The 15,325-nt window shown below is 41.8% G+C and overlaps 1 protein-coding gene across 1 annotated transcript in view; it reads right to left on the bottom strand.

The window, feature by feature from the left end:
* The window catches only part of LOC306980641 (uncharacterized protein), a 47,455-nt gene that overhangs the window by 22,942 nt on the left and 9,188 nt on the right, over positions 1–15,325 (bottom strand). Inside the window, exon 2 of the mRNA XM_079580069.1 lies at positions 136–533. Coding sequence (XP_079436195.1) covers positions 136–399 — 264 coding nt within the window. The 5' untranslated portion in view covers positions 400–533. The remainder of the gene's footprint in view (positions 1–135; positions 534–15,325) is intronic.

Here is a 15,325-nt window from a genome sequence, read left to right as displayed (position 1 = left end):
CATTGTTCCTATTTACTTTCACAGTATAAAACAAAAAATACTAAAGCTGAGGCAAAAAATAATGTTCCTGATCCCCAAAAGTGTAATTTGTCCACTTTAAATCTGTGTTTATCCCACAGACTTTCCGCCACTCACCTGATGCTCTGGGATGGTCTTCCAGAACAGTTTCCTCACGCTCTTGTTCCGCCTCAGTCCGGTGGAGGGGTCTCCCAGTCCGGGCAGCAGGGGCGGGGGCAGCAGAGGCGGCGGTGGAGGGGGCGGGGCTAATGGAGGAGGGGGGGGAGGAGGGGGCGGGGTCAGCGTGGCTCCGATCGCCGACGGAGCGGAAGGAGGAGGACAGACGCCATCTTGGAACTGCCCCATGTCGCCGAAGTGAGCGACGCCGTCCATCACATGCATCACGGCCGCCGATTGGACGACGCCGTGGCGAGGGGGCGGGGTTTGCGGCAGCGGCGGGGCCTCATCTTCACAGTGAAAGCCGGGGTTTAAACATGGGAGGCGGTTATGTAGAGGTCATGTGAAGTTTTGATCACCTGTGGAGGAAAAAACATGACAGTAAATCAGTTTGAGTAACAGAAAGTCAAATCTATGAACATTATAAAAGCATTTTGTTTTTTTCTCTTTTCCGTCGACTCCTGACGGTTTAATTTGCACCTTTACTTCACACGTCTCTGCAGCAGCTGTCATTTTACACAACGCTTAACACATTCACTCACGAATCCTGCTCTTTCTCAGAGATAATGTAAAGCAAAAACATTATGATCCAAGGTGGAAACATTGCTACTTTGAACAACCACATGCTTGATATTTTTCATGATTTACGTTTGTTTTCACGTGCACCATTCCCTTGGAGGAGGAGGAGGAGAAGAAGAAGTAGGAGGAAGAGGAGAAGAAGTAGGAGGAGGAGGAGGAGAAGAAGTAGGAGGAGGAGGAGGAGGAGGAGAAGAAGTAGGAGGAGGAGGAGAAGAAGTAGGAGGAAGAGGAGAAGAAGTAGGAGGAGGAGGAGGAGAAGAAGTAGGAGGAGGAGGAGGAGGAGAAGAAGGAGGAGAAGACGAAGAGGGAGGAGGAGGAGAAGAAGAGGGAGGAGGAGACGAAGGAGAAGGAGGAGGAAGAAGAAGAAGAGGAAGAAGAAGTAGGAGAAGAAGAAGGAGAAAAAGGAGGGGAAGAAGGAGAAGAAGGAGGAGAAAAAGAAGGAGAAAAAGGAGAAGAAAAAGAAGGAGGAGGAGAAAAAGAAGGAGAAGAAGGAGAAGAAGGAGGAGAAAAAGAAGGAGAAAAAGGAGAAGGAGAAGAAGGAGAAGAAGAAGGGGAGGAGGAGACGAAGGAGAAGGAGGAGGAAGAAGAAGAAGAGGAAGAAGTAGGAGGAGAAGAAGGAGGAGAAGAAGAAAAAGAAGGAGGAGGAGAAAAAGAAGGAGAAGAAGGAGAAAAAGGAGGAGAAGAAGGAGGAGAAAAAGGAGGAGGAGAAGAAGAAGGAGAAGAAGGAGAAGGAGGAGAAGGAGGAGAAAAAGGAGAAGAAGAAGGAGAAGGAGGAGGAGAAGAAAAAGGAGAAGAAAAAGAAGTAGGAGGAGAAGAAGAAGGAGGAGGAGAAGAAGTCATTTAAAATCTAAAGTTTACTCATTTTCTCTGCACATGCGCCTTGTGTTTATTTCTCCCGTCTTCAGCCGCTGCCGTCACAAAGGAAATGACCATATTTGGATTACAGCGTCATCTCTGTCGCCTTTCCTGCTACACGTAGATACCAAACACGTCAGCATTTGTGAATATTTCTTAACTATGACATGTTAAGGTTGTGCTCAGCAAAATTTATTTCACTAATTGTAAATCAAACCCTCCCAAAACTGCTATTCGAGTCTTGAGCCCAAAAGTGTGTCAGATCCGGGCCGTCGTCGCCTCGTGTCGCCGTGGAAACAGAACAATGGCCTCCGTGTCGCGTGTGAATCGGGGTCAGGGTTTATCCCGGTTTGGACGGACACTCGGCGACGCTCACGGGGCCAAACAGACGGGGTCACAGAGAGATTTGGGGTCGTTATTTAAGAGTGAAATCAGGTCAGATGATAAAGTTATATATCATCTATTACGTAGCTTAGCTTATTCCAGGGGTCGGCAACCTTTGACCTCCACAGAGCCGTTTAGGACCATTTCACATTAATATTATGGTTGATCTGTTTAGAAAAATACAAATACATTTACAATACCTATTTCGGGGTCTCCGGGAAATCTTAAACAAATCACTGCCACTTCTGCATTGTTGCATTTTAGATATTTTTAGCTGCTTGTTTGTTTTGTGTCATGAAAACAAATTTGAAGTTCGATATATTGAGGCAGAAAAGTATCGCGATAAACGATAATAGTGACTCTAGCGATACTAGATACTGTCAACTCTCAGGCATAAAAATTTGTTGAACTTTGCTCTAAAAACAGTGTTAATTTTGACAACATATTTTAATTTAGTTTTAGTCTTTTGACTAAAATTTTATTTAATTTTAGTCGAGATTTAGTCGAAAAAATCTTTGCAATTTTAGTCTAGTTTTAGTCGACTAAAATTAAGACTAGTTTAGTCGACTTTGCATTGATAATATTCATTATAATCATATTTAATCTTGTTCCTCTGCTTCATGGAGCTGCTCCACATGAACAAAGCTCAGAGCTGATCCTTTAGCAGAGACTTTACATGATCTGAGGCTCTTTCAGACTCAATAGAAGTTTGGATGATTTTAGTCTCTCCTTTTCATTTTTATTTAGTCTTATTTTACTAAAATGAGTTTTAGTCTCATGAAAAACTTTTAATTTAGTTTTAGTCCAATTTTAGTCGTCAAAAATATCACTTTGACTAAAATTAAGACAAAATATTTTAGTCGACAAAATTAACACTGCTCTAAAAGTACATCATCATATCCTAAAATACCACACAAGTAAGGGATAATGGAGCGTTCTAAATGCATTGTGAAGAGCCGTATAATAAGCTCGGTTTGCTTCAGTTAGAAATCAAAGTTTGATTGAAGCTAATGAATGTACAGACGATAAATATCGAGCCCAAAAATACATCGTTTATCGTCTGTTATTCATTGAACGATAAGTCGACATAGTGATTATCGTGACAGCCCTATCTACAAAACTCATTATGTTCGAACACTGTAAATAGGCCTTTCTCTGCTCCGTCCTCGCTTCACTCTCCTCACTCCTGGATCATCATTTTAACCATTTTGCATTTAAAATAACTTATATTTGAGCATCAGCTTCGTGGTTGTATAAGCTACATGGCGGCGGAGTGATCTGCTAGAAAATAGTCCCTCAAAATGCGATCATTCATGTGATGCGAGGTCAGTTATATTCCAAACATGATTCTATGGACACAGACATTTATATGGTTAGTCTGGTGTTATAAGTGATTTGCCTCAGGTGCTCTGTGGAGCGGGTCAGACTGTTTTTAACCTCTTACCACCCGCCTAAACCGAATGCATGCTGTCCTCTTTGGCTAAACGCCTGTGTGACACCTCATTTGAAAGCTAAGCCCACATAACTGATCTTTTTCCTCGCGTTGTTGCTGTGTTGTGTCACCTTTTTTATGTTTTTGTTTTTTTTGGTCATTTTATTGTTGAGTTTTTGTCAAATTTTTGTTGAGTTGTCATTTTTTTTGTCACTTGTTGGTTGACTTTTTGTCATATCTTTGTTGAATTTTTGTCACATTTTTGTCACATTTTTGTCGCATTTTTGTCACATTTATGTCACATTTATGTCACATTTATGTCACATTGTTGTTGAATTTTTGTCACATTTTTGTTGAAATTTTGTCACATTTTTGTCGCATTTTTGTCACTTTTTTGTTGCATTTTTGTCACATTTTTGTTGCATTTTTGTCACTTTTTTGTTGCATTTTTGTCACTTTTTGCTGAATTTTTGTTGAACTTTTGACACATTTATGTTTAATTTTTGTCACTTTTTGTCACATTTTTGTCGCGTTTACATCCTTGTTTTCTTCTAATTGTTTTGATGCTTTTTTCCCAAGAAGCTTTTTGATTGGGGTAAAGCCAAACTGGAGAAAATGGGATCCGTTCAGGTGGGAGTTAAAGGAATAGGCCACCGTTTTTACATACTAAAATATGTTCTTACCTCACTTTAGTCGAGTTAATATATCCCCGTCTGGTCTTTGTCCGTGCACTCTGTCAGGCAAACGGAGCACATACGCAGCCTCTCCCACATGTCACATAGCTCCGAAAAAGCTCACGATAGAAGCTACCAAGCTCTTCCACGTGTTCCCTATTTAAATAAAGTTACGTGAAGTGTTTTCATACGAAGTATATTTACACAGAAATGTAACGTGTCGATTTTATAAGCAAATAAAGAGGGGGACTATATTGTGAGGCGTAATGATACGAGGAGTAAAACGTCCGCGCAGTAACTCCTAAAGGTTATTGACGGAAGTGAGCGGGGGAAGTCTTTAGGAGTTACTGCGCGGACGTTTTACTCCTCGTATCATTACGCCCCACAATATAGTCCCCCTCTTTATTTGCTTATAAAATCGACATGTTACATTTCTGTGTAAATATACTTCGTATGAAAACACTTCACGTAACTTTATTTAAATAGGGAACACGTAGAAGAGCTTGGTAGCTTCTATCGTGAGCTTTTTCGGAGCTATGTGACATGTGGGAGAGGCTGCGTATGTGCTCCGTTTGCGTGACAGAGCGCACGGACAAAGACCAGACGGGGATATATTAACTCGACTAAAGTGAGGTAAGAACATATTTTAGTATGTAAAAACGGTGGCCTATTCCTTTAAGAGGTTAATGCAGGCTAGCTGATACCATAGAAATGCACTAGCCTAGCGCCACGAAACTCTTCAAACATAAGAACTGCATGAATTACAAAAAAAAATATCTCCAGAAATCAACAACACTCTGGATAACTAGGAAATGAAAAAAAGTGTCATTATTTTCAAAGAAACGTCTGCAATTCATTCAAACCGGCTGAAACCAGTTCTGAAATGACAGTGACTTCACATAATTCACTCTTCTCTTCAGTATCTGACGCTCAACATTAAGCATTTCTGAGCATTTCTTTCCCCTGAAACGTGGGATCGGCGCGTCCTCCTCTGAGCAGATTGCATTGTGGGAAACGCGGCGGTGACAGCTTTGGGACGTCCCTCTCTTGTGTGTGAACAAAGGCTCACACGGCGTGACTCAGGCTGTGGTCCGCGAGGTTAGGAGGACACCGGAGCAGAGTGACTTCATCTCCTCGTCACGCGAGCGAGCGAGGCCGAGCGGTTAACGAGGCCGAGGAGGAGGAGGAGGTGATGAAGAGGGGGGTCAGAGGGACAGTGTTCACTATAGAAAGACGGGGAAGGAGCTGATTGGGTGATATTTTTAGCTGCATTAGATGAAGGAAAGTGCCGCCTTAGAGCTGCATTGTAAATATGAAATAAAAAAGGCCACGTGTCTGATGATAGAGGCAATAAATCATCAACAACAGCCAATCCCAAAGTCTCGTGGCCTCCCAATAATAGTATATTTGCTTTATACAAAGGAATTTTTAATAACAATAATTATTTTACAGCTAAAATTACATTTAACGCAACATTTAGCAATGACAGTAGGTTAAATACTGGTTTATTTAAAGTAGTATAATGTAGTAGGGCTGAAACGACTAATCGATTAATCGACGACTAATCGATTATTGAAATAGTCGACAACTATTTTGGTAATCGATTAATCGTTTTCTGGTTCACACAGACTCAAATGGAGCAAAAATGGAGCAAAAATGTAGTATTTTTGATGAAATCCTACTTTGATTTTATAGTTAGGGTCTGTAGGGTTTTGTACATTGTAAATTTCATTAATAGAGCCTCCAAAAAACATTTCCCTTTAGTTTACTCCATCAACACATCCTCAAGCAGCGCCACTTAAGCGATATGTGATAAAAAATGTAAAAAATAACATTCCTACACCATTCACAGCCAAGCGATTAAGCGATTAATCGCAAAAATAATCGTTTGATTAATCGATTACAAAATAATCGTTAGTTGCAGCCCTATAATGTAGTAAAGAAATGTACTACATGATAGTACAGATCTATTAAACCGGGGAAACAATAGAGAAGAAAAAAATAGGGAAAAAAAAAAAAAAAAAAGAGGTATTTAAGAAAAATGGGAAAAAATAGCCCACAAAAAAATAGGAGTAATGTGTTTGTAGTCTGTTCAGGGCAATTATCTTTTTGAGCAACAAACCAATGTAAATTAAAGCAGAACTAAGTAACGTGTTTACCTTAATAAAATAAAATTTCCGTAGTCTCTCTGCGGGTAATACAAGTGTTAATGGGATGTTTGGAGGGTCTTTCATCTCCCCCTGGTGTCTCTGGCCAGAAAACCACAACTTCCCTGCTCTGACCTGGAGGCCTCAATACACACTAATGGAATCACGAAGAAGAAGCTAACGGGCTAACGGGCAAAGCTAAGTGCCACTTAGGGCGCACTCACACTTGACATCCGAACCGTGCCACTCTCCAGCTCGTTTGAGGAAAGGCCTGGATGCCCTGAACGGCCCGCGCTGACACTTACACAAACGAACCGAGCCGTGGCCGAGCACAAGGAGTTGTTTACAAGTGTACGTGAGCAGCAGCGCAACATAATGCGGAAGAAATAATGTCTACTTTGAGCCCTGTCACATCTCTTCACTCCACTTGTCTTTGCATTTTACTCCAGTTTAACAAAAAGGGCTGTGGTGAATATAATAGTCGATTTTAATAAAGCAGAGAAATAGAGAAGTGCGCGTCCCTCTGTCCCGCTCAGCTGAGGCGGGGGGTGGAGCAGCACCTGCCGCTCTGAGCCTTTCTTTGGAGTCATATACAGCCTTCAAAAAAAGGCTACGAGAACAGAAGATATGAGCTCAGTTTATGTCATTCACTGCTGCTTCGGCCACTGGTTAAACAGCTTTATGTTGGCGAACTCCTGGAAGTAAAGACTATACTTCGTATACGCTACATTGCGACAAAGCACTTAACACGAACACGCACCGAAGTCACAAGCGATAAAAGCACCAGGTTTGATCTGTCCCACTAAAGCCTGCGGCCAAACCAGGTGCAGCAGCAGAGAAGCTCGGACACAGGGCGGGAGAAGCGCAGCCGCTCCCGTAAAGTCAGCTCGAGACGTGCGTGAAGCGGCCCGGGCGTCGGGGTGAGCGGTCGGGGAGACGAGCGGTATGTGGCCGGGGGTCCGGGGAGCCGCCCGGGAGCGAAGCGGTCGGGGGCCGGGGAGACGAGAGCGAGGCAGCCGCTGCTCTGCCTTTTCTCACTGTTTTACGTAACAAATGCACCCGCCCACACAACCGCCGCTTGTATCCGTGCGTGTGCGCAAACACGAGCAACCGAGCCGCGCTCTGGCCCCACCTCCTCCAAGCGGCCAAAGTCCGGAACCGAGTCCGACTCGGGCATGGATTGATGCACTCACACTACACAAACGAACCGCGCAGAAGGGGCTTCCAGCGCTTGGGCGCGGTTCGGATGGACAAGTGTGAGTGAGCCCTTAAACAGTATTTACAGCCAAGTTTCAGTGAAAAAATTGTGTAATTGGATGTACAATATCCCTCTGTCCCTTTGTCTTTTCTGTCAGTGTAGTATTTACTCTCACGGACAATTCATGAGTAAAAAAACCACATGCTACGACACCTGTAGTGGCGCTTATGGCCTCTAGGGGCATGAGTTACTTATCACTGCTTTAAGTTGTTGGGTTTGCTTCATCATCATTATCAAGAAAGACCCCTAAAAACATATTCATTTGTGTCAATATCGCCGAGCCGTAGATGAATATGTTAAAATATAGCGCATTAACTTTAATAGAGGTACGCCTCGAAATCTACTTTCTTGAGGTGTTTGTTTACCATTTTACAACACAGTCCCCCTTTAAAAACAAAAAAAAAAACCTAGCGAAGAGTTTAGCTTAATTCGTGAGTAAACCTATTTCGCACCACCAATTTTGTGGATTTTGATTTGTTTCTACCCAGTTTGATTCAATTTGAGGCCAGCAGGGGGCGCTCCAGGTGACGTGTGAGATACCAAGAGAGCAAAGTGTCTTTTCCATTGCATTCCATTTAACTTTCTTTACAAAACGGAGAGCTGTGTTGTCGAAAAGCAGGTTTTTAAGACACAATTATGGAGGATAAGTCAAGTTTAAGAAGGCTATAGTAGGAGATGACTTGTTCTTTACTGTAAAATCAACTCGATTCAAAGTCAAGGCTTCACAAAGAATAAAACAGAGGCTTCTTTCCTGACACCTCCGATGTGGGATTCACGGTTCACACACTGTCGAGCTCAAGGCCACAACACGACAGCCACAGACACAACAGGAAAGACGGGACTGTTGTAGAACCAGGAGACTCTCGGAAGGTCAGATACTTCACGAGGCTGTACTTTGAGAGCCAGAGGAATAAAGCGGCACTTAAACATTTCAAGCCATCATCGTGAAACGAGCCCCCGCTGAGCAGCAGATGGTTCAGTCGAAGCTAGAAAGTGCTTCCCGAGCGAGTTTTGCCTCGAAGGGCGGCCGCGAGAAACGAGATTCTGCTCAAACCAAAGGTCGATCAAGAAAAGGTTTTGGAACTCATGAAACAAATCATTAAGAATCGCTTGATCGTTGATGGGGATTCTGTTCAGAGCTTTGAACCCACGGGCTGCACAATTAACAACATGCACCTGCTAACCCTGTAGTTTAAAGCAAACTACAGGGAAAGGCTTGATATGAGAGTGTTTTACTAATTTAGTTCACTTTGTAAACATGTAGCTTAACATGAGCTTAGACGAGTTGATGCATACCTGTCTGGTCTTTGTGCGTGCCCTCAGTCATGCAAAACAACTAAAGATGTTGTTAGCATTTGGCCTCTCCCAGTGTATTCCTATAGCTCCAAACGGGGTGAAGTTAGAAGCGACCACACTCTTCCACGGGCACAAAGACCAGACAGGTACCCATCAACTCGTCTAAGCTCAGGTAAGAACATATCTCAGTATGGAAAATCGGTGGCCTGTTCCTTTAAGAAAAAGGGGAACCATGCACGCATGAATGTGGATTTAAAATAGTGATGTAGCCCAATGGTTCCCAAAGTGTGGGTCGCGGGAAACTGAAGATTATTTGGAGACAATATTTATTACATTTCTGATATTTGATGTATATTTGACCGAAAACAGCAGATTTTAGTGAAATTAAGCCAAAATACAGTATCCAAACTAACATAATTAAATCAGACTTTAAATGTTTTTGCACCTTAAATTGATTATAAATGCTAAAGATTGCTTAGATTTTACAGTTGAGTTAGTGGAGTAATTTGGGGGGTTGCAGCCAGAAAAGTTTGGGAACCCCTGATGTAGCCTACACCGTTTTGCAATATATCGATTATCACAGTTTCAGAGGTTATTGTTATCGATGCATCGTGTCTAATCGCCCTAAACCCTAAACAGAACCCTCACCTTTTCTGAAGAGCGAGAGCAAATAGATCACTCACTTCTGGAAAGAAAACACCCAATGCAGTCTATAAATGAGCTACTTTGTGCTATACCAGGTTTTGGACTTGGAGCCAGTCCGGAGCAGATCTGCGTTGGCCCGGTCCTCGGTCTGGTTCACACGGTCGAGTAGTTCCTCGTTTATTGTTGACCGAGCGCAGATCTAACCGGAGAGGAATGTGGAGCAGATTCTGGGTCAGAAACGTGAGCGCTAATGAGACGAGAGTGCAGCTAGTAAACAAAAAACTAAAAATGAAACGAAGTCGTCGAGGCGTTCACCCGCGAGGATCTGGACCGGGGCTTTGGTGACCGGTCCAGGATCAACGTTTGGGTCGAGGATCGTCAGTGCTGGGACATTTTTTTTGGGTTTTCCACTCGACTTCTTTGTCAGTGGGAAACAATAAGATTCAGCATTTCAGACTAATAACACTGTTCTCCTCCTTTTCATCAGTTTGGCTTTACCCAAATGGAAAATTCCCTAAAACTAAACTCAGACAAAACAGAGGCGCTGGTGTTTGCCCCTGATGACGCTATTCCAGGGATTCACCAGTATTTGGGCGACCTGAGTCTGTCTGTTTAAACAAGCCTTGGCGTAAACTTTGACAAAGCAATGTCCTTAGAGCATCACTCCTAAACTGCTGACAAGGAACTGTTTTTACCAAAAATCTCTAAACAGAGATCAATTGTGTCCAGAGATGATCTTTAAAGGATTATCCACGCCTTTGTGTCTACCCGTTTAGACGATTGTAACAGTTTATTCTCGTGTCTGAACAAAAAAGGAGCTGTCTCGTCTTCAGCAGGTACAAAACTCTGCCGCGAGGTTACTGACTCGCACGAAGAGAACGGCTTATATTACTCCCATTCTCCCAGTCAGTTTTCGTTTTAAAATCCTGGTGTTGACCTTCAGAGCCTTGCATGGTCAGGCCCCCTCCTACATTAGAGACTTGTTGTGTCCGTAAACCCCCTCTCGGAGGCTGAGGTCTCAGGATCAGAACCTCCTCATGGTCCCACGTACTCGCTTTAAAGCAGTACTAAGTAACGTGTTTACCTTAATAAATCCTTCCCGTAGTCCCTGTGGGGGTAATACAAGTGTTTATGGGATGATTGGAGGGTCTTTCATCTCCCCCTGGTGTCTCTGACCAGAAAACCATGTTTGCAACTTGACTGCCACCGGACCGGAGAAAGCAATACACACTAATGGAATCACGAAGAAGAAGCTAACAGGCTAACGGGCAAAGCTAACTGCGGGCTAGCGTCACTTTAAACAGTATTTACAGCCAAGTTTGAGTGAAAACAAATATTTTCATTGTATAATTGGATGCACAGTAACCCTCTCTCCCTTCGCCTTTCCTGTCAGCGTAGTATTTACTCTCCAAGGCAATTAATAAGTTAAAAAATCGTAACTTGCTACGACACCTGCAGTTGCGCTTATGGCCTCGAGGGGGAAGAGTTACTTAGTACTCGCTTTAAGACCAGAGGAGATCGCTCCTTCCAGGTGGTCGCGCCGACACTTTGGAACGATCTTCCGCTTTCCTTGCGGTTACTTGATAGTGTTGATGTTTTTAAGAGTAACCTGAAAACCTACTTGTTTGAGAAAGCGTTTTAAATTCCAGTGGAATAGGGGTTGTTTCATGACCACGTTTTCTGTGACTGTCAATGTAAATGTACTTTGTATTTCTATTTTGTATTTTTGTGAAGCTCTTTGTGACTTTTGTCTGTGAAAGGTGCTATATAAATAAACATTACTTACTTACTTACTTAACGTGAGAGTTTACAGCCTATAGGCCAGTGTAACGACTCATTTGAAAGCTAAGGCCTAAGCTCTTTAAGTTTTCGTTGATTTATAACAGTCACATTACACTAAAGAACAAAATGTCGCCAAAATGATACAAAAAGAGTTATGAGAATGTGACTAAAATGCAACAAAATCAATTAAAACAAAACAAGGAAGAAGCTTAGATGACTTTTATAGGTCTTAGCTTTCAAACGAGGCCCCATTGGCTGTAAACTCCCAGGTCAAGAAGCTTTTACACTTGGGTAAAGCCGAACCTGGAGTGAAAGTTCCTCAAATCAAGAAGCTTTAAAAAAAAGCAAACGACAAAAACGTGGTGAAAAGCAGTGAAAACAATCACTCTTGCAGGTCTTAGCTTTCAAATGAAACATTACACTGTTGCTCTGCAGTCGAAGAGCTTTTAGATTTGGGTAAAGCCGAACTGCTCGGAGGTGAAGAGGTTAAATGTCTGAATACATTGAATCTGAATCTTGTTCCAAAACCTTCAGGATCTTTTCAAAAACAAAAAAAATGACTGTTTTGATTTGATTTGTGATTTTTATATTTTTGATACATTTAACCTCTTACTGAACCGAGTGCATCGTCTCCAGTTCAGCTTTACCCAAATCTAAATGCCTCCAAACCAGCCATATGTTTTAATGATTTTAAGACTTATTAGCCCATCACAATAAAGGCTTTTTTTAGAGAATTATGATGTTTTTCTTTTGAGTCTTAGTTCCCCAAACACCAAAGAGAACCTTCCCCCAAAAAACTCATTTTGTTATTGACTTCCTGAGCACTTTGTCCAGTGTAAGGCCTCATTTGAAAGCTAAGACCTACAAAAGTGATTGTATCTTTGTTCTCACATTGTCGTGTTTGTGTAGATTTTCATTGCTTTTTTTGTCATCTTTTTGCCACGTTTTATTGCCCCTTTCGCTGTTTCTTTGCTGCATCTTCACTATTTCATCTTTTTTTAAGCTTGTAGATTTGGGTAAAGCCAAACTGGAGAAGACGTGCTCAGGGTTAAGAGGTTAAATGCATAAACTGCTAAAATGACAAGTGTAGGAAGTCATGTCAAACATGTTCTTGCTCAAATTGCTCCACATTAGGCGTTCATGTGGACAGCGCCCTCTTCTGGAGGAGTTCAACATTTTTGCATTGATCAGCTGCAAAAACAGATCATTTCAGTTCAATAAAAGGTTTGCTTTATTTTTATTTTGTTTGTTTGTTTGTTTGTTTACTTTATTGTCCCCGTAGGGTTATTTGTCCTCTGCATTTAACGCATCCCCATCATTTGTTTCACTCTCATTTCAGTTTGATATTAAAGGTCTACCTGGAACCATTTTTCAAGTGTTGATCTTAAACCTTTGATAAGAACTGTGATGTAAATAAAGATTGACTAGGACTGAATTATCCCTATTGTAAAGGCATGAGCTACTATGGGGACGAGGCGGGAACAGCTACGACCTGCCGTTTATAAGAGAGGATCATTCAGAAACTTCAAGGACAGATTTGCACCTGCTCCATATCACAGAAACCAAGTCAGATATCGAGCTCCACAGTCCCGCCCCTTGCGGTCTTGTTGCTCCGGAAGCAAAAAATCCCCGTCTACACGACCGTCGATTTTCCAAAAATTCAAATATTAAGAGTTTAACGTCACCGCAAAAGCTAATCAGCTATGTAGCAATTCGTGACCATAAAATGTTTCATTTCAATCCAAAAAGAAGACGACATGTTGAAGAAAAGGCAAAGGTACAAGGCTGTGACATCATTCACTTCCTGACTATAGAAACTCCGTATCCCAAGAACCATTGCGACATCGCGCCCGCTGGTCAAGGCAACAAGGTTTTCAGCAAACACGGCGAGTTTCTTTTACTTTGCAGACAACAGTTCTATATTATTTCACTATTAAACAATCTGAATCCTGCTAATGGGAATAAAAATTATCGGTGGTTCGTTTAATTGGATCGTTGGGAACATTTTTTTGATCCATCTGACGTTTTTCTTACTATCAGTGTTAGATGTGGATAAAACGTCAACTATCTGCCTGCATTATGTTTTAAAGGGGGTGTATTATGCAAAATCGACTTTTTCAAGCTTTACATCATGTTATTATGTCATTCCCTCATTAAAAACATGCCTGAAGTGTTGCCTTGGCACATTCACGTATTTTTGAGTAATCTGTAAAAACTCTGATGGCGGCCATTTTAGGGATAGGTTTGCCTGAGTCCTCCTAGGAACGCCCCCACCTCCTGGAGACGCCTCCGAGCTTTCGTCACCAGCCGAGTAACCAACCACTGCTCCTCAGCAGAACCCCCTCCCCACTGATGCCACAGACAGCGTGTAGAGGGGGCGTGTCGGAAAGTGTCAGCGGTTCTTAAAGAGACAGAGGCCTATTTCAAGACATTCACTACAGCCATTTTGAGAGAGCAATTTTATACAAGGCAGTTATTCTAATTTACTGCATTTACAGACCAACAGGAGGTTTCGTCATCATTGTAGTGTGCTATAGACTGGTGCTATGTGACTGAAAAAAGCATAATACCCCCCTTTAATACTGTGTTTATAATATGTTGTCTACATTAAAAAACATAAACATGTGTGGGAACGTGAAGCTCCACCAATCAAAAGCCTCGTAGTAGATCATGGGACTCCCGAGCATGCTGGGTAATGTAGTTCTAGGACGAAGGCTCACAGGTAAACTGTATTTTTTCGTAAACTAGACCGATCTCATACGTGCTTTTTTCACCTGCATCTGACTTTGCGGTCGCTTTATAACCACAGAGCTGGATTCAGCCCAAACTGACGGAGTTACGGAGTTAAAGACTTTATTCTAAATCAATACGGTCTCAAAGCAAAGGGGATTTTACTTCCAGGCCGGAGAGGAGGCGGGACTGTGGAGCTCTATAGATAATTCGTCTATTTAAGTTATAAGTTCATAATAAAGTGTCCGTACTGAATCCCGAGCGCGTGATGAGGCGGCGAGTGGAACCTGTTTGATAAATAATAAGCACAAATATTGACAGTGCAAATGAACCTGACCTCAGCCAAACACAGAGTCTTTATGAGAGACAAAAGCAGCAGCTCTGCCCTGAGCCACAACAGACGAGTGAGTCAGAGGCGGCTTTTCATATCAGGAAATCACTCACAGGATCCGGACAGCCTCAAACACCGATCTGAGAGAACGCACGACTGCCAAGTGATTTATATCAAAGCTCCAAAGTGGAAAGTACATCAGGCTCCGTGTTTTGTTTATTTTAAAAGTAATATTGATATAATAATGATCTATGAGCAGTAGGTGGCGCTGTGCAGATGAGCCGTTAAAGCCACAGACTCACAATATGGCTAGGGAATTTTAATTACTATTTTGTTACTATTAATAACACTAAAACTGATTTCTACTTTCCACTTTGAATACATGAATCAAACACTTCTGTACTTTTACTATAAAGTCACTGCCTGAAACCTTAGAGTAGTGGTTCTCAAAGTGCGGTCCGGGTCCCGCTGGGGAGGCTCAGTGACACCAGTACATTGAAAAAAATATGTATATATTTTAGGGGTGGGCCATAATGTATGTGCTCGGTTCAGGTGGGAGTTAATATATTAACTCCCACCTGAACCGAGCACATTTTCTCCAGTTTGGCTTTACCCCAGTCCAAAAGCTTCTGGAAAAAAGGTGAGAAAATAGCAACAAAACTGAGACGAAAACAATGATGGAAATGTGACAAAAAAGCGAGAAAACATTGACAAAAAAGTGACGAAAAATTGATGAAATAGTGGCAGAAATGTCACAAAAATGTCACAAGAAATTGACAAAAAAATGACAAAAATGTGACAAAAAATGAAAAAAAAAATGGGGAAAAAATGAAAAAATTTGATTAAAAAAATGACGAAAATGTGATTAAAAAAAAGGACAAAAATGTGAAAGAAAAATGACAAAAACGTGACAAAAAACGTGACAAAAAATTTGATAAAAATTTGACGAAAAAAATGACAAAAATGTGACAAAAAATTACAAAAAAAGTGGGGAAAAAATGACAAAAATTTGATTAAAAAAATGCCGAAAAAATGACA

This window comes from Gobius niger (assembly GCF_951799975.1).
Source record: "Gobius niger genome assembly, chromosome: 21".
Classification (NCBI taxonomy): Eukaryota; Metazoa; Chordata; class Actinopteri; order Gobiiformes; family Gobiidae; genus Gobius; species Gobius niger.
This window is presented reverse-complemented; position numbering and strand designations above follow the sequence as displayed.